Source organism: Lytechinus pictus, chromosome 6, assembly GCF_037042905.1.
Source record: "Lytechinus pictus isolate F3 Inbred chromosome 6, Lp3.0, whole genome shotgun sequence".
Classification (NCBI taxonomy): Eukaryota; Metazoa; Echinodermata; class Echinoidea; order Temnopleuroida; family Toxopneustidae; genus Lytechinus; species Lytechinus pictus.
This window is the reverse complement of record NC_087250.1, coordinates 8565875-8585690: the sequence shown is the minus strand read 5'-3', so window position 1 is coordinate 8585690 and position 19816 is coordinate 8565875. Positions and strand designations below refer to the sequence as shown.

The 19816-nt window shown below is 36.4% G+C and overlaps 1 protein-coding gene across 1 annotated transcript in view; it reads left to right on the top strand.

Moving 5' to 3' along the window:
- The first annotated feature begins 243 nt into the window (after positions 1-243).
- LOC129263847 (pro-epidermal growth factor-like) overlaps positions 244-19816 on the top strand; it is a 33568-nt gene continuing 13995 nt past the window's right edge. Inside the window, exons 1-8 of the mRNA XM_054901761.2 lie at positions 244-379; positions 1131-1197; positions 4156-4401; positions 11232-11391; positions 12647-12765; positions 14360-14644; positions 16626-16757; positions 18052-18189. Coding sequence (XP_054757736.2) covers positions 1149-1197; positions 4156-4401; positions 11232-11391; positions 12647-12765; positions 14360-14644; positions 16626-16757; positions 18052-18189 — 1129 coding nt within the window. The 5' untranslated portion in view covers positions 244-379; positions 1131-1148. The remainder of the gene's footprint in view (positions 380-1130; positions 1198-4155; positions 4402-11231; positions 11392-12646; positions 12766-14359; positions 14645-16625; positions 16758-18051; positions 18190-19816) is intronic.

Below are 19816 nucleotides of genomic sequence, written 5' to 3'. Positions count from 1 at the left end.
TTTATTATTATTTCACGAAACTCTCCCCAGACTACTCTCTATTTTTCTGATTTCTTCCTTTTTCTTCTCTTTGTTTTCCCTCCCCTGCCGCCGCCCCATATGTTTTTGCTTCTTTAAAAATTATGTAACGACGATCCGGTCAGAAAGTCAAATCCATAAAACATGCTCTGAAACTCATTACAGAAAAATATATATGAACAAATGCTGGTACGAAACATTATTTATTGCATATAGGTTAGTAAAGAGAACAGGGCTTGGTCATTCTCGAACATATGTCAGTCAGGGCCATAGTCTGGCTCCATATATCTCTATAGCTGGTAAGGATCAGGGGGGATCAGGAAGAAGCAAGAAATTTGAGTGACTGATACAGAAAAAAGGGGTGAGTGATATATATTTTCTGGCCTTAGTCAGTTATTCACAACGAAATGGGGATTATTGTGTATATACATAGATAACCAAACAAGTCCTTTTTCTCAGGTGTTGATTTTGTGTGTATGTGTGTGTGAGTGTTAGCCCAACACCCGGGGATGTCATAACAACGTATTTGGATGTTACTTTAATAATGCTCGTGTTGTGTTGAAACTATAGGGTGTAATTCTAACATCTTCTACGGACACCAACTGTTATCAGTTTCAACATCTTACAGTGTCTTATCACAAAGTGCTGTATGAATTATGTTTGTTTTGTACAATATTCGTAAAGCATTTTGCCTTTTATAATTTCGGTACGAAATATTTGAATAGTCATATAAATTTGTATAGGTTATATGACACTTGGGGCTAGGGAAACCACTTGCATTTCGCAACGTCACAACGTAAGAAATTCAACTCTTTTATCCTTCGAGTCTCGACAGTGTCTTTTTTTGGGGGGCGGTCAAACCTTCAAACTTTTGTAATTATTGTTATGATTTAATTTAAATGAACTGATCGTCATAGCAAACTCACGTTTTGAAGACACTTCTCATACTGTCCGGAGTTTTTCTGAGATTTATCTTTTACAGCGACATTAATTTGGAAGTCGTGGTCTAATAGAAAAGTTCAGACTTCTTTAATTAGGGAATAGCCCACAAATATAATTATTTTAATCCTGAAAGGAGAACTAACATCATTGCTCCATTTTTGTTTCTTCAGTTAAAAAGTGACGTCATAATGGAGTCTGTCATCGTCATCATATTCCTCTGCATTTGTTCGTCCTCTGGTAAGAAACTGTATGTTTCGAATTCATAAAAGTGTAATTTGTCTTTTAGATAATGTTGTAAAAATAGGGAATTTGTGGATTTCGGTGCGTAACGAATACAAGAACACACAACATGTATTGTTAAAGGAAACCAAAATACAAGGAGAAAATCTACCGTATCATAAATAATAAAATGAGAGGAGCAATCTAAAACTTGTTTTATCAAAATTGGTTATAGAATAAGTCAGTTATGGAAGTTCGACAACTCTTGTTGTACTTTCTATCGGGATCCTCCAATTGGCGAACGTGCTTCTAAATGACTGAGTTTGTGGACAACTCTCCATTTGTTTAGTAAATTTTCAGATTTTCCTCATTATCTTTCAAATTGCATCTTGCCTCCTTCTGAGCACAATATATGACATGGGAAAATATAATTCACACCACATGTCAAGGTCAGGAGGAGATAATGTGAAATATGTAAAATAAACGGGAAAATCTAAAAAATTTGTGTACAAAACAAATGGAGAACTGTCCACAAATCAGCCACTTTGAAGCACCAATTTGAGGATCTCCATAGAAAGTACAACAAGACTTATTAAACGTCCATACATAACTTGCTTATTTAACAACCGATTTTGATGAAGCTTGTTTTAAATTGTTCCTCTCATTTTACTTTTTCCAATAAGATTGCTTCTCTTCTTGGGTTTTTGTTTCCTTTAAAGATATCCTTGTCGAAAGTTTGTGAATAAAAACGGCAGTCAATTCCTGTACTCTGGACAAACGGCATATTTGCAATTTTTAATCAGCTTCAGAACTTAGGACGAAATTACTTTTCCACTTCACCAATTTTGGACAAAGACCTCCAGCTGTTCTTTGTCATTTGACGGTATTTTCAATACATTTTCTAAAAAAGTCACTCTTTTTAACTGAGACGTTTATACTATTATAGTGTCGATTTAACGATCCTAAAAAAATATGTTGTGGTAGTAATTGTATTGTGTATTAAAAGTTTTTCTTCTAAATATTCATTATTAATGTAAATTAAATATTTCACAGGCTGTGCGGTTTTACTGCCATAAATATGTAATATTTGGTTGTATGTTTAATCTCACACAGAGACCAACCCCACACCAAAACAGAACGACATGTACCATATGCAGTGTGATCTAAATTTATATATATTTTCAACTCTGCAGCCCATTCTTTTTATCATGTTTATAAAGACGATTAAAGCTAGTATTATCGACACAGAAAGAGTCGATTAAAATTAGAGGGGTAAATTTGTCTCTCAACACTGTCCTAACTGGTTTCATTTCGCTGTTTACTAAAGCCTCGTTTTCTGTAATGATATATATATATCCTTGTTAATCTATAAGTTGCCCTCGATCTCGAACCCATGACAGGGGGCCCGTTTCATAAAACCTGTTATAGTAACACATTTGCAATAACAGTTTAAAGCTACGGATGTCCTTCTATTTGATTGGCTGATAGTAAACTTGTAATAGAAATTAGGAATTTGTTATTGTAACAAGTCTTTATGAAACGGGACCTAGATGACCGTTTAATAGAACTAGTCATTATAGTGTTATATCTCAAGTACACACGAACATGAAGGCTTTACCTGACACTTTGGGAGGTGCTCTCTGCTTGGCTGCTAAGTAGTGAAGTGGCATTAAAGTTCAGAGTAGAGACATTCTTTCTATAGCCAATGGTATTCCATTCAGGTATCCATCTATTGTTCTATTGTCATGGGATGGCATGTAGATTACTGGGAAGCATGTACATTACATTGGTGTGTACATTACAGCTGGCACTTCTATTCATAGGTTCTTCAATAGTATACATAACACTCTTTCCCCATCACTTAGTTTGTTGATCATAATCAAAATAAATTTTCCTATCCATATTCCATGTCACTTGTATAATCAACATAATATCGTCCAAATAACATGTTCTTCTTTGCGTATGGCTTCCAAACATTTTCCTGTAGCACAAATAATTGATACCTCCTGGTTGCAAGTCAAATAAATCAAATGTTTCTCCTACTTGGAGATCCAATGAAATGATTATTACTCCTCCTCGGAGATCCAAAGAAATTATTATTATGTATATAGTACATAACAATTAGCACCAGTTATTAGCAAACGTGCATGTTAAATGAAATACTTATAATGATCACGTGATGATATTTCTAGCAAGTCATAGCACCGGTCTATTTCCAATTCGTTCTAATGCAAATTCGTCCAATTGCCAACTCGTCTACTATCATTTGGTCTACTATCAGTTCGTCCAATATCCACATGGTCTAATATCCACTTCGTCCACTCACCATTTCGTCCATGACCAGTTGTCCACTAACCATTTAGTCCATATACCATTCGGTTTAATTGGACCTAAGTCACTTAGGTCCAATTAAACCTAAGTGTTAATTGTGCAAAATGGATAAAATGAAATGGATATTAGACCAACTGGTTATGAGACGAAATGGTAATAGACCAACTGGTGATTAGACGAAGTGATGATTGAGCCAAATGGTTATTGGACCAAATGGTTTTTAGACGAAATGTTCGTGGACGGGATGGCATTAGACTAATTAAATGAATGTAGACCTTTTGATGAGTGGACGAGTTGGCCGTAGGCAATTTACCGCAGCATCATCTTATAATAAACATAATAATAATTATAATAATAATATAGGATTTGTATAGCGCACGTATCCAAGGCGCTCCTATATTACCCCGGCTAAGCTAGTCTACCGATTCTGGTGCGCACAGCCTTTGATGAGTTACTTCCTGCCGGTACCCATTTACCTCACCTGGGTCGAGAGCAGCACATTCTGGATAAATTTCTTGCTGAAGGAAAACACGTCATGGCTAGGATTCGAACCCACGACCCTCTGTTTGAAAGGCGAGAGTCAGAACCACTAGAACCACGACGCATCCACATGATAAATGATGATAAATGATTATTTCTCCCTAGCTGTGGACAAGGTGTTATTCGTGGACCAGATCAACTACGGAATCTACCACAGTAACATAGAGCATGGAAAGCTCCTGACTCAACAGGTGTACCAAAGGGCTCGGTTTGAACACATCTACCGTCCAGGCGTCATGACCTATGATTTCATGACCAATATGGTCATATGGGGCCAGCGGTCCCCCCATAAGATTGGCGGAGACATTCTGGACGGAGTGCCCAACACGGTTAACATCGTTCCAGGCATTAGTAAGTACAACCGACTACTAGTTTTATATAGTTTTTTTTATAGACCTGTAGTTTTGGTATAGTAAATTTATTTATTTATTTCACGTATTTAATAAAAAGTGTAGCCCAATCAACACAAACTCTGGTTTTCATTGGGGCCATGCATTCGAAATACAAAGGAAATATACAGATATGGGAGCAAGTTTTAAAGGTAGACAAACCTATGTAGACAAATTTAATTACTTGTATGTAAATCCTGAACGTACGCCCTATGCGTTAATTCTTCTATTATACATTAACATCAGTGAGGTATTCAGTAAGAATCGCCCCGATTCTTTAAGGACGGGTCTATATTTTATCTTCAATCACAATTTATCACTCGGGCTCCACTATTTGTATTCTAAACTGATGTGACTCATGAGTAGCTAGCTATCTTGGCGAATTCATAGCCATGCATACATGGAGCTGCCTTTGGAAGGTGTTACATACTAGACATATTCATGTATTGGTTTATAAGGTCTACTTGCTAGTTTACCCTTTTTTCCACTGCCAAGTGACATATTTACCACTAACATGACTGATATGTATCTGGCATGTTAATCTGTTGTCCATAATAAGCCCACCCCCCCCTCCCCCCCCCCCTCCCAACTCCCGAACTTTCTGATATGACCACATCAAGGGGATGTGTGTATGTGCGTCTTGCAAATGATATTTCCAGGTCGATTTTTAAAGTCTTTCTAAATTATTTTAGGCCTGCAAGTGATTACTTATTAAATCTTTAGTTTTACTGTTGAAAAGCGCAATGTGATTAAAATGTTCATGAGATAATATTTTCAATCGCCTGTGAATAAGATACCAGAACCTTATTATGATGAGACTTACTTATGTCGTTTATGTAAATGACAAGTAACAATGGACCTCGAATAATTCCCTGTGGAACACCACAACTTATTGGTCGTAATGTTAAAATGTTATCATTTATCTACATCGTTACATATTATGCATCATTCCGAGGCTTTCCCATGGGCACCTTTGTGTGATATCTTGTCCAGAAGAATATTATAGTTTATTCAATAAATTTAAATATATCGAAGACTTTGAAGAGTCCATGGTCTCGTAATACAAACAAATCAATCATCGTAGAGCTCTTTTTTAAAGATTGATTGATTGCATTGACTACAAGGTACACAAGGTACACAAAATCGTGAAAATCAACCTTACGGTTAATCACTAATCTCTGTGTTACGCTACCCAAAAGGGGAAGGCCGAATGTTTCCTACGTTTGTCAACATCAAACAATAATCTGCTCGGCCTATCTTCAATGTAAAATAAAAGATAATATTAATAATAATGTTAATAGCTATTATGAAAATGATAATACAGCTTCTTTTTCTAACAATAATAACAGTATTAACAAACATAATTTAAAACACTTAAATACTTAACGACTGAAGTAGGCCTACTTGTACTTCTCTTACACCTGAAAAAGATAATGACTACCCTACATGATCTTCCTGACGGTTGCGTAACTTCATGACTGTTGCTGGTAGTCGTAAGGAATTTTGCAAGGGTACTTGGAATTAAAGGGATGCTCCGGGCTGAACATAGTCTGATTTAAACAGATAAAGAAAAATCAGACAAACAAAACAATGAAAATTTGATCAAAATCGGACAAGGGATAACAAAGTTTTGGCATTTTAAACATTTGCATTATTCCAGTGACACAGATCTTAGCATTTAGTACGCTCTCCATTTTAAAAGTAGAGTATATCACAGAGTTTAAAAACATATCAAACTACATAATTACCATACAAATGCATGTAAAATTGAGATAAAATGGAAATAACTGGAAGAGGTACGTTTTTGTTTAAGATTTCTTAAATTGATTCTGTAGTTTTTGATGATTTGACAAAGGAGGGGATGTTGACCCATTCTTTAGATGCGGTTACACTGAAAAAAACTCCGGTGTTGATTTAACACCAGCCCGGAATCTATATATGTCCACACCCGAGAAGTATTGAAACAGCACCAGTTTGGAATCAAACCGATGCTGTTCTAATACTAGTTGGTGTTGTATAAACACTAATCTGGTGTTAGATCAAAACGAAACTGATGTTGTTTAACTCTTCTCTGGTGTGGACATATGTAGATTCCGGGCTGGTGTTAAATCAACACGAGAGCAGTGTGCGGTTACAGTAAAATTGGGATCATCTGATTTTGTACGGGTCTTCTTTCAGCTGGCCTTTGATGGACAGAGACAAGGGCGAGATGGTCTATGGGAAGCAAGACTGTCTTTGATATATTTTGGCATCTGGTTATGAAGTGCTCTGAAGACAAAAAGTAGTAGTTTAAAGGACATGTCTACCCCGACCAAAAGTTGATTTGAATAAAAAGAGAAAAATCCAACAAGCATAACACTGAAAATTTTCATAAAAATCGGATGTAAAATAAGAACATTATGACATTTTTAAGTTTCGCTTAATTACATGCAAATCTGATCAGTATGCCAATGAGAGGTGACTGATGACGTCACCCACTCACTGTTTATTATTTATTATCTTATATAAAATATGAAATATTCTGATTACAATTTTTTCTCATGATAATGTGAAACAAAGTTTTCCTCTTCCCCGAAACATAATGGTAGATAATAATAATAATTATAACGGTATATTCACCCAGTTCCGAAAACTGTTCTCCCAGCAAGCCCTGCTATCATTATATTATTACCTCGGCTAAGTTAGGCTACCCATTAAGGTGCACACAGCTTTTTAAGTAATTACTTCCTGCCGGTATCCATTTACCTCCCCTGGGTCGAGTGCAGCACATTGTGGATGAATTCCTTGCTGAAGGAAACTACGCCATGGCTGGGATTCGAACCTATGTTTCAAAGTCCGGGGACAAATCCACTGGGCCACGCGCTCCACACTGTTCAACATTTTATGGTTCTGTCAAGTTGGTCCTTATTGTATCATCGGTAAAAATTGAAACATTGTACAATTCATACCAAAAAAAAAGAAATACGACTCTTTCATTTCCATATCACTGAGTTGTGCATTTTGTTTTGTGAAGACTAAGCAAAACTTTAGAATGCCTTATTTCTTATTTTACATCCGATTCTGATGAAATTTTTAGTGTTGTGCTTGATTTTTCTTTATTCATTCAAATAATCATTTTTCTGGGAAGGACTTGACCTTTAAAGACAAATTTTTTTCTTCTTTATGGAAAGCCAATAGAGAGATTTAAAGGGGAAGTTCACCCTGATGAAAAGTATGTTGTAAAAATAGTTCCCCCCCAAAAAAAAAAAAAAATAATAATAATAAATAAATGAAATAAAAATAATAATAATAACAATAATAAATATTGCTGAAAATTTCAAGAAAATCCATTAAAGATTAAGAAAGTTATTAGAATGTTAAGTTTCAGGTTTGTGACGTCATAAACGAACAGCTGTCGCATAATTATATGCAATACAAATTGCATAAATATAAAATTTTCAATGGTTCGTGATGACTTGTGTTTTTTTTAGGAGCGGGTTTGAAATGATTTGTTTATTGATGTACTGAAGGAAGAGTGAAAACCATTTTCAATTTTCTGAGAAAATTAAATTTCATTGATTCTTTTACCATACGATATGTAGGAAAGCTGCTGGCATATAAAACATCACAAATCAAATAATTAAAATTACATTCTTTGATGGATTTTCTCAAACCTTCGGCAATATTTTTTTTCTGCTATTTGTACAATTAAATTTTCTTCAGGGTTAACTTCCCCTTAAATGACCGGATTCATGGCGTCTATCTACCTTAAAGGGATGGCCCGGGCTGGAAGTATTTATAGCTAAATAAATAGAATTCACTAAGCAAAATGCCCAAAATTTCATGATGTCACATCCCCACTTGTTCTTTTGTATTTTGTTATATGAAATTAGGTTTATTCATTTTTTTCCTCCAAGAACTAGAAAAATTGGATTGACAACTGATTTAGTGCATTAGATATTTTATTGCTGCAACTTATTTCATTACAAGGGAGACATATTATTTACACAAATATGAAATAATGAAAAAAATATGATTTTATGTAATAACATAAGAAAACGGAAAGTGGGGATGTGACATCATCAGCCCACCTAATAAATATTCATGACGACTGTTTCCACAAAATATTGCTAAACTTTAAACTTCAATAACTTTATCATTTGTTATTCGAATTTGATGACATTTTCGGCATTTCGCTCAGTGAATTCTACTCTATGTATAAAGATATAAATGTTTCCAGCCCGGACCATTCCATTAAAGATAATGCGGGCTGCCCAGTTTTGTAAGCAATAGCCGCTTCAAATACACGTGTGTAACAGGTGCTAAAAGGTTGTTAAAGTAATCTAATCTGGACAAAATATGACATCTAACTTCACTGTACGCAGGTACGTGACAGGTGTCTTCAGTTATATACTTTCTAATTTACGATATATTTTTGAGATGGAATCTTGCTCTAACATAGGCCTACTCATATCACAATCAAAGTAAGCACCATGCAATTTTTCTAAAGGCGACCGCACACATTACGATTGGTCTGTTACCCGATTTCAGAATAAAATGTAGTAGAATTTGGTGCTAATATTGTGAATTAGAATTTCTTACTGTGTAATGTTCGAAATCATCGTACGAATACCTATGTTTAAATCTGTGACTATGCTCAATTGGATACGATTTGAAACTAATTTGGCCTTAATTTGCTCCAAAATAAAGGCTTGCAATCTTTCAAAATGATTATATTAGTATTTTAACCTCAAATAAAATTATATTTTCCATTCACATTTTCAGAAAATGAGCAAAATTTGATTTGTTCCAAAATCGGATCGCGAACAACCGTAAGGTGTGCGGTGGCCTTAACAGATTTAGATGGTACAATCGTAGTATAGTCAATAACGAAGCCAACATGACTGAGGGAACAAGGATATGACTTGACCCTTTGACAAGAAATTCACTACTTATGTATTTCAGTAGGCCAACTTGTAGTTTTCTAACACATGAAGAAGATAGTGATTATCCTATATATATTCTTGAAATGTCTTCCCGACGATAATTACGTAACGTTGTGACTGTTACTGGTAGTCCTCTGGGATACTGAGTTATAATTTCCCAACTTGTCACCAAGACGTGTAATGGGATCGTTGAACTTTTGTTTAACATTCACTCTCGTCTTATGATGCTTCCACAAGTGCCAATCATCGTGTTTGTGTTAATGGTATACCTTCTATGACTGGGCTGATGTTACCAGTGGAATTCTGTAAGGGAGTGTCCTCGGACCCCTACTTTTGTCATGTACATTAATGATCTGCCTGATCAGATTTCATCGAGTAATATTTATTTATTTATGGACGATATTTGTGTGTGTGCGTGTGTGTTTTCATGAATTAAACAGCCGGAGGCCTGGGGCCCGTTTCATAAATAACTCGTGTTTATTACGTTGTCATCATGGTTTAATGTCAACTTGCCGTAGAGTCGTGTTAGCACGGTAGTTACAACAATCGTAAATATTTTTTTATGAAACGAGGGCCTGGGTCATGTTGCGATTAAGGATTTTTCACTCTGAGACGTATATATGGAGGTTTCAAGAACACAGTAAATGTAAATTGAAAATGCCCATCATTGCTGGGAGGCCTTTGTCGAAAATTCCTGAACTGGAACATCAGTTTCGTCCGAAGTTTCAGAGCTCACAAAAAGTGTGTTGTTTTGACTAGGGTCAAGGACCATAAACTGCTGTTTTGAATCACCAATTTTCGACAAAGACTTCTTGGTTGTTCTTTGTCATTCAGGGCATTCGACACCTTGACATTCATTCGCACTTGGGCTGTAATACTGTGGTAGAGTTACTAGTACTGTAATCGTGCCCCACTTGATATATATATATATATATATACTAATTATATCCTTGTATACATGTAGAGTGCTCGATGTCCTTTACAAGAAGAGCTTTGAATAATGAATACAAGTTCACAAGGTTGAATGGAGGTTCAACCTTGATGAACCTCCAGTGAACCTTATGAACTTGTATTTATTATTATTATATATATATATATATGTATGTATGTATATGCATGTATGTATATAATATATATATACATATATACTTGGAAGACAGAAATAACGACTAGTGAGACGTAGCTCTCATGTTTCCTTTTTTATTGCAAGCTGTCGGCCATCATCGGCCTTCGTCAGGCCTACAAAAGAGGAAAATCAGATGGAACGAACATAGTATTTACATATATATAAATAAGGTATAATATTAGGTATAATATTGCATGTGTTTATAGTACTACAGAGTTACGCTTTAGAGTTTTACATATGTGGTTAGAATATGATTAATTAACATTTAAAATTATTTAGTTGTAGTTACCGTAATTTTATTGCTGAACTCTCATCGACCTGAGAGGGCGGTGTGTTGTCTGGTGGGATGGTGACCTGTACGGGGCATTAATATCTGTATTATCAGTCGTCGTAAGGTTATGATCTATCATCGTATCTTGAACAGAATTTAACGTATATATATATATATTGTCCCATGTCCAAAATAATGTAAAAGTGGGTGTGAATTGACTTTGGGATACAAGTCATGACGTGAGGAAGTGGGCAGTATCTATCTACGTATCTGAAATTACAGATATTGCGGACGCATTAAGATGACTGGTCGGAACAAACGTCGTGGCGCGCCTCAAGAACATATAGCAATCATTTACCAAATATCGATGACTGGTGTGAATGGGATATTTGGATTATATGGCAAGTGACGGTGCTTCTTCCCGGCTTCTTCATGAAATGGGGCCTTGAATTTATTCCTTTCCTTTCCAGAACCCTTTCTCATTGCCTTCAACAAACACGATAGGAGGATCTACTGGTTCGGCAATGTCTCCTTGATCCTAGCTTCGGCCAGGCTGGACGGAACGAACAAGATCAGAGTCCACGTCAATGACAAACGTATCTTTGGATTGTGCATTGATGGCCAGAACAGGTAAATGAGATCAAAGTTATTTCAGAGCATTGTTACTGTATCTGGCATCTCCAGAGTCACACTGCAAAAACTCCGGTGTTGATTTAACACCAGCCCGGAATCTATGTCCATACCAGACAAGCCAGAGAAGTATTGAAACAACACCAGTTTGGAATCAAACCGATGCTGTTTTAATACTAAGTTGGTGTTGTATGAACACCTATCTGGTGTTAGACCAAAACGATACTGGTGTTGTTTAATACTTCTCTGGTATGGACATATACAGATCCCGGGCTGGTGTTAAATCAACACCAGAGTTTTGCAGTGCATTACTAGAGATATAGTTCGGCCAATCGGGACTCAAGATTGGTTACCAACATGGCGCATAATGCGTTGTTAGGCAAGCCCAATTTCACAAGAAATTGCGCCATGTTGGCAACCTATTGAAACCGGGTTGGCCGAACTCTTTCAATGGCTCTGGGTGGGTTCTTGGGCAGAGCGCCGTCCTCATGAACGGGAGGTCGCGGGTCGATCCCGGATGAGTCATACAAAAGAGTTTGATAATAGGACCTTCTGCCTTCTTGTCAAGCTCTCGACGACATGAGAATAAAAAATATTAATACTGCAGCGCATGCTGGATTAAAACATGAAGAAAAGCATCCCCGGTAAAATCCCATTCAATTCTCCCTCTTTCGACGGTGACACGACATTTGCTCCGGGCCTAATTTCATTTATGATTTGTAAAGTTTGGGTTAGGGTCAGTGGCGTACCTATGATTTTCTAAAGGGGGGGGGCAAAATCGTCCGCCAAAAAAATGACAAGCAAAAAAAAAATAAATAAATAAAAATAAAATAAAGGCCTTCAACCGCAAGTAAAGGACATTTCGCACCCCCACAAAACAAATTGAAAAGCAAAAAAAAAAAAAGGTCTTCAAGTTAAAAGGAGGGGGCCACTTGTGACTCGTCAGGGATCAGTTGTGACTCGTCAGGGGGGTAGGGATACCTCCATTGCGTGAGTTGTGACTCGTCAGGGGGGCAGTCTGGCCCCCCTGCCCCTCCCCTCTTAGGAACGCTAGTGGTTAGGGTTACAAGGTTCATTTTTAGACTAAGGACTCTGCCCCTCCTCTCCCAGCGGGAACCAAAAGAAATTAACTTGTACATTGTACGTAGCAATCGGACCTCTCCGTGCAAACATATTGTGGCGAAGGCATACATACCTGCACGAAAATACGCGTAACGATAATCATTTCCTTTTTTTTCTTACTTTTTTTTACTAGTATGCTCTATTTTTCCGAGGGGGATAGCATCATGCAAATGAACGTGGATGGAACTGGCAAAAAAAGTCTTGTCGATGAGGATCTTGTAAACGTCACTGCATTCACAAGAAACGCGCAGGGTAAGAACACTATCAACGGACGTAAAAGGAAGCAACAACGGCAAAGACGTGACGCCCTCTACGTTTGTTAATCACTATGTGGAATCAAGGGGCGGTGCTACGGGGGCAAGGGGCTACGCAACACAGAGAAAAAAAAGGGAGATCAGGGAGTGTTTCACAAACATTTAAGTGTGACGTAGAGTCGAACTTCAATTTCAGTTTCCTGCGCTATATACAAGGCATCACCTTATTGGTCAGATAATGCGAACGGGACGCGCACTATACATATCAATCAACCAGATAACGCGTTAAATGACATGTGCGCGTTGGCTTGACTCTCATTTTCACACTTGACCTTTTGTGGAACACCCTCCTGGAAAAAAAATAACGAAAATACAGGTCAATAACAGACATGGATGGCACAAGTATATTTTGAAAGGAGAGGGCCGGGGGAGATAAGATTGCCTATGTCATTATGTTTGCAAAGGCCTCAGGGATTACACACGCCTCTCTCCTTTTTTCTACATTCTTCCCTTACCTCCCTCTGAATTTTTTTTTGTGTTCACCACTTTAAAAGTCAAGTCCATCCCAATATTTGAATAAATAGAGAAAAAATCAAACTAGCATAACGCTGAAAATTTCATCAAAATCGGATGTAAAATAAGAAAGTTATGGCATTTTAAAGTTTCGCTTATTTTTCACAAAACAGTGATATGCACAACTCGGTGACATGCGAATGAGTCAGTCGATGATGTCCATCACTCACTATTTCTTTTGTTTTTTATTGTTTGAATTAAACAATATTTCATTTTTTTCAGATTTGACAATGAGGTCCAACTTGACTGAACCATAATAGCACTAAACAAGGCTAGTTCCACATGTTCAGGGAGGAATTAATCCTTGTTTTACTTGACAATGGAGAGAAAATTATAATATTTCATATAATAAAATACAAAAGAAAAAAGTGAGTGGATGACGTCATCAGTCTCCTCATTTGCATACCGACCAGGATGTACATATAACTGTTTTGTGAAATAAAGCTAAACTTTAAAAAGTCATAATTTTCTTATTTTACATCCGATTTTGATGAAATTTTCAGTGTTATGCTTGGTGGATTTTTCTCTTTTTATTAAAACAAACTTTTTGTTGGGGTGGACTTGTCCTTTAAAGACATTAGGGAAAACAGAGTGTAACCATAGAAAATAATACACTGCAAAAAATATTGGGCAAAAATGCTCCATAAGGGTAATTATGTGTCCACCCAACATTGGGAATTTCTTTGGGGCATTTTTATTTATCCAGTGTGATGAAAATATTGCCCATTCTAAAGTAAATGCTGCTTATTTGTTTAACCTTACAGGACAACATGCTTCCCGCATTGGTTGAAATATTGCCCCAAATTGGTTGGACACATAATGACCCTCGTGTTGGTTAAAATTTTACCCAATAGATTTAACAATGTAGAAGTCGGTTAATGTAATCATTTTTGGTCAAATTATAATTTTTGCCACTTCCTTCGGCCTCTTTGCCCTTCTTTCTTCTGGCCCTTTCGGCTGTGTCTTCAGGTTTAGGATCATTTAAATTGTGATTTTTTTTTTTCTTTACACTTTTGCAGACGGGAACCTGTTTTGGATCAACCACGATCGCACTATCGAGATGTACGATATCGTGAAACACGTGAGGAATATCGTGACAACGATATCGATAGAGCTAGGATATGTCGAACAGATTCTGATATACGACGATATTTTCTACTGGGTCGATATCGGGCGAGGTGGGATCGGTTATTTGAACCTGTTGGATCATGTAAGATCCGGATTTTCTGACTCCATACCGGTAAACGGGGAACATCAGAGCTTGGCCGGTATACTGCGTATGAAAGTATTCATCAACGAGAGTGGTAGGTCGAAAAAAGGGATATCATGCTCTATCTAATTTATATCGAATGATACACTGTTAGAAACAGAAAACTTTACAGAAGAAAAGTAAAAAAACAGATTTTACAGAAAGAAATAACGAAATCATTATGTAAATTGTTATAACAGGAAAGATTTTTTTACACTTTCACAGAACGGGCCTGTTTAAGAAAAGGGAAAACAGTTTTATTACAATAAGTCTGTAAGGTTACATACACCAAATACCAATTTTCTTTAATTTTACACAAATGCATGTAAAATGACACAGTGCAGTAAGATAACAGGTGTTCTTGAGACTCTGCTGCAGGAATTTTTTTGGGGGGGTTTTAAGTAGAATTTTTATAACAGTGTAGATAACTGAAGCGATGACATCACATTTATTTTTCTGGACGCGTGGTAAAAAATCGTGTAAATCAAATCGTGTTAATAATAATAATAATGTGACTTATAAAGCGCCGAATCCACTCTGTAGAGTGCTCAAGGCGCATAAAAAGCTAAGAGTTAAATAAAAAAGATTTTTGACAGTTTCGACAGAGGAACATTTTTTAATGTCTTCAGGAAGCAAATGATCTTTCCCCCAAGTTTTTGAAACTTTTGGAATAACAAGGAAGCCAGAAGTGGAAGAGCGCAAAGACCTGCTTCGTCTGTAGTAATTGATAAATGAAAGACTGCATTGTGGTGCTCATCCAAGAATACTATGAAAAGCAAGCAACAACAATCTTAAATATTCCGATTTTTTATAGGGTGCCAGTGCAGCGAATTCAAGATTGGAGTGATATGAGAGCGTTTATTTGATCTTGCTCAAGATGCAGGGTGAACAAGTAAAAATGCTGAGTGTGCATCTGAATGTGGCTTACGAGCAAATGAAGTGATTGAAAACACTATTTGGTCATAGTTCGGGACATTTTTTCTCACATAAAAAAAACAAATATTTTCTTCTATGTTGTACCAAAAGTCGTAATAAGGCGATTCCATACGTTTCGTACGGGACATTTTGACAACAATTTCTAGTTTCCTAGCCGAATGCTTAAGCAATAAAATATTCTCTTTTGTCAATGGTAAAGCTATAGTGGGTAGTCACGTGAAAAACTAATAACCAACACAAAAAAAAATTATTATGGGTAGATTATAGGTGAAAATGTTGTGTGTCACACGGGACGCAGAAATGTCCCGTACGACACGCAATATTTTAAGTTCTAATTCACCTATGGACAACATATTTTCGTTGGGTGTTTTTTTTGGCATGTCTACCCAGTAGTACATTAATATTACCACAAAGCAAATTGAAGTTCTTAGTTCGTTTGGACAGCAGGTTGAAAAATGATGTGAAAATGGCTGATTTTTCTAGCATGGAATCACCCAATAGTCACTAAAGAATGAAACTCAAAATCACCAACAAATCCGCTACACTTCTTGGACCCATTTCATAAAATACCTGTTGTAATAACAAATGCACACAGTTTCTATAACAAATTTACTATCAGCCAATCAGATTGAAGGATTTCAGTATATATCTATTAACTGTTATTGCAAAGCTGTTATTATAAGAAGTTTTATGAGACGGACCCTGGTCACAGCTAAACATGGCTGCTATTCGTTCGAGTTTTTTGCTTACCATAGCTGCCCACTGCATCCCAATTATTTGCTCTTCCTTGTAGCCTATTTTTTTAATCGTTACTATTCTGTAAATGTCACGTTTTTAATTCGATCAATGATTTGATTTGTTTGTCCGTTTAGTCATTATTGTGAACGCGTAATTGATATTTATCAATAAAAGGAGAAACACCTATACAGACAACATGGGAACATTTCCCAGGCCTATTTTTTTTTCCATAAACATGGTAAATAGTATATTTTCATTTCATATCGTCAGATTAAAAAAAATACTCTATCATCAACTTATAATTATTGTAAAAATTAATCATGTCATTACTCGTTTCTGTAAATATTATGTCTATATTCAAGTTGACTTGTGCCATCCATCGCCTTGTGAGCCTGGCCTTCAGTGCGTCAGTACAATATATAACTATGAGTGTGTCGCAACGAATCTCACCGGGAACGGCACGGGCAGTGGAGCGACAGTTGAACCCCATACCCGTGAGTAGGCCTTAAAAAATATATAAAACTTTTTTAAAGATAAATCTAAGGTTCTGTTTTGCAATAGATCATGATAATAGTAAACAATGCACAATTTTTATAACAAATTTACTATCAGCCAATGATATGAGATGATTTCTGTTAGCTTTGCATTGCTGCTGGAAATTTGTTATCATAACAAGTTATTTGAAACCGGACCCCGTTTGCTTGAGTCCACGATGGCATATATTCTACCTACGTTCAGCAGCACCCATCCATCTTCTCAGGGCATTCTCCCCTTTTTTCTTCTCTTTTTCTGGGGGGTGGGGTGGGGAAGGGTGGATATATTTTAGGACGGGTTGTTTTGTCCTATATCAAACTATATTTTTTGATAACTTCGTATTTATTTTGTGAGTATTATTTATCTCTCATTTATTTTTTTTTCTCATTTGATTACATATATCTGTATTTGTACTTTGTTATTTTGTTATTTGTTGTGTTATCTATTTTTTGAGGGGCCCACTTTGTACAAGCATTGCTTTTTAGTGGGTCCCTCCATTTCCATCTTAATTTATTTTTATTGAAAAATAGTATACATATTTAAAACCTACAATGTGTTGCCCAAATTGTCTAAGTGTTTTTTTTTCACAACATATGTATTATTTTTTTTTTTTGCAACGGATACCAATATTTATGGTTATATATGGTATACAATTTGTTTTTGTTTGATAGAAGTGAAATAAATAAATTTGAATTTGAATTTGAGTTTGACTGTCAATACAGACCATTCAAATTCCGACGGTTATTTGAATTTCAAAGATTTATTCTGAAATCTCCATTGGTTTGTAATCAATTAGGATAAAATACAATTAGGGCCTCCCTTTTAACTCACCTGGGTTGACTGCAGCAGAATATGACTAAAAATCTTGTTGAAGGAAATTGACGTCCAGAGAAGGACTTGAACCCACGGGGGGGGGGGGGGGTCAGAACCTCGTCTCAGTGAAGCCTCTGTGGCTCCATCAACCAACGTAGGGGGCGTCAATATTTCGCAGCAGTGTTGACGCCCTCTACGTTTGTAAGCTCCACCATCGATTCCATGTTTGTTTGTTTGTTTTTTAACAAGTCCACAGATTGGTATTCATAATGCATATGGCATTTTCATTTATTTCATGTACGATACAACATCAATGTGGGAAAAAAATGCCTTGCTCAAGGGCATAAGTACCGTGATGGGAATCGATCCCCCGACCCGAGGGTCTCCTATTAAGCCCCTTAAACCCCTCGGCCACGGCACTTCTATTTCGTTTTCTTGCAGACACTAATCTTTGTGAAGCAAGCGGTGAACACTACCCTTGCGATTATATTCGTGGCGTATGTTTGTACGTCAATGGATCGGCTGTGTGTGGATGTGAAGGCGGATACCTCCTTGCAGACGATAACGTCACGTGCTTAGGTATTACTTTCCTTATTATTATAACTAGTAGTAGTAGTAGTAGAAGTAGTATTAGGAGAAGTAGTAGTAGATTTGGTGGTAATAGTAGTAGAAGAAGAAGAAGTAGTAGTATAGTAGTAGTGATCGTAGAAGTAGTATATGTCGTAGTAGAAGTAGTAATAGTAGTAGTAGTAGTAGTAGTAGTAGTAGTAGTAGTAGTAGTAGTAGTAGTAGTAGTAGTGGCGGTAGTAGTAGTAGTAGTAGAAGTAGTAGTAGTAGTAGTAGTAGTAGTAGTAGTAGTAGTAGTAGTAGTTTTGTGTCACCTGTGCTTGGGAGGCGAAAAGCGAACTAAATCACTATGACCCACAGGTCTCTCACACTGATCTCTACACTATCTGTGGATGGGCGGTGAAGCCATCGCCCGCCATCTTAGGACCATCAACACAAATAACGAAGCCGTTTGCTTTGCATGTCGTCGACGGGATTGGTATGCCTTTCCCGTGTTTTGGCATCGCAGAAAATAAATACTTATATCATTTTAAATGTTAAGTATGAACAGCCATTTTAGAATCAATTTTTGGGAGCCATATTGGACTTTTTGGTCAAACCAGACCACTAACTGTCCTTAAAACATGTCCTAATATATTATTTTGAACCCTTTAAACCAGTGGTTTAGACACCAAAATCGCATCTCCCGGGCCGATATAAAATAAGCTATGTCCGCTTTAAGTAACAGCAGTCAATTTACACTTTTACACTTATTTTTTATTTCCTAAATAGTTTTTTGTAAAGCCTATTTGAACCTTCTTTACTATCTTTAATTTTTTAGAGTTCTTTAATTGCTCCCTTCTTTCGTTTTCCCTGCTCTTCACTTTGATATTATTTATTCCCTCCCTCTTCTTTTTGCTTTTTTTTTTAATCCTCTATTTACTTTGGTGTTTGCGAAGATATCCTTACGTCCCAGTTGTAAATGGTCTTTTCCTTGTTCATATAATTATTCAGTTTTAACTTCATGTACAAAAGGCCGATTGTTGCGTTTTCATCATGTATCATATCAATTTTTATTCAATAATTTGTTCCTTTCGTAAAAATCCTAAATTCGGACAACATTTGCTATTCTATTAACTATTATGATTCATTTTCACAACGATGAAAAGACAATTATTTTTATGCTATTTTATTAACTATTATGATTCATTTTTACAACGATGAAAGCACAATGATTTTTATATTGATTACATGGTCTGGATAGTCATTTTTACGGGGAATTCGCCGCATAAAACCTCAGCATTGAACAATTATTTTTATACAATTATGATTTCTGATATTCATTACTATAATAATAATAATTGTACATTATAATTGCGCAATTTCTATATGTATATACTCAACTGCGCAATACAATAATGTTTTTAATTATTATTATTACCCCGGCTATAGCCGAAATGGGCTCTGGCATTCAAGGAATTTCTTCCTACCGGGTACCCATTCATTTTACCTGGGTTGAGTGCAGCACAATGTGGGTGGATTTCTTGCTGAAGAACGCACGCCATGGTTGGGAATTGAACCCACGACCTTCGGATTGAAAGACGAGAGTCTTAACCACTAGACTGCGACGCCCCTACATGATTGTGATTGTTATCATTTT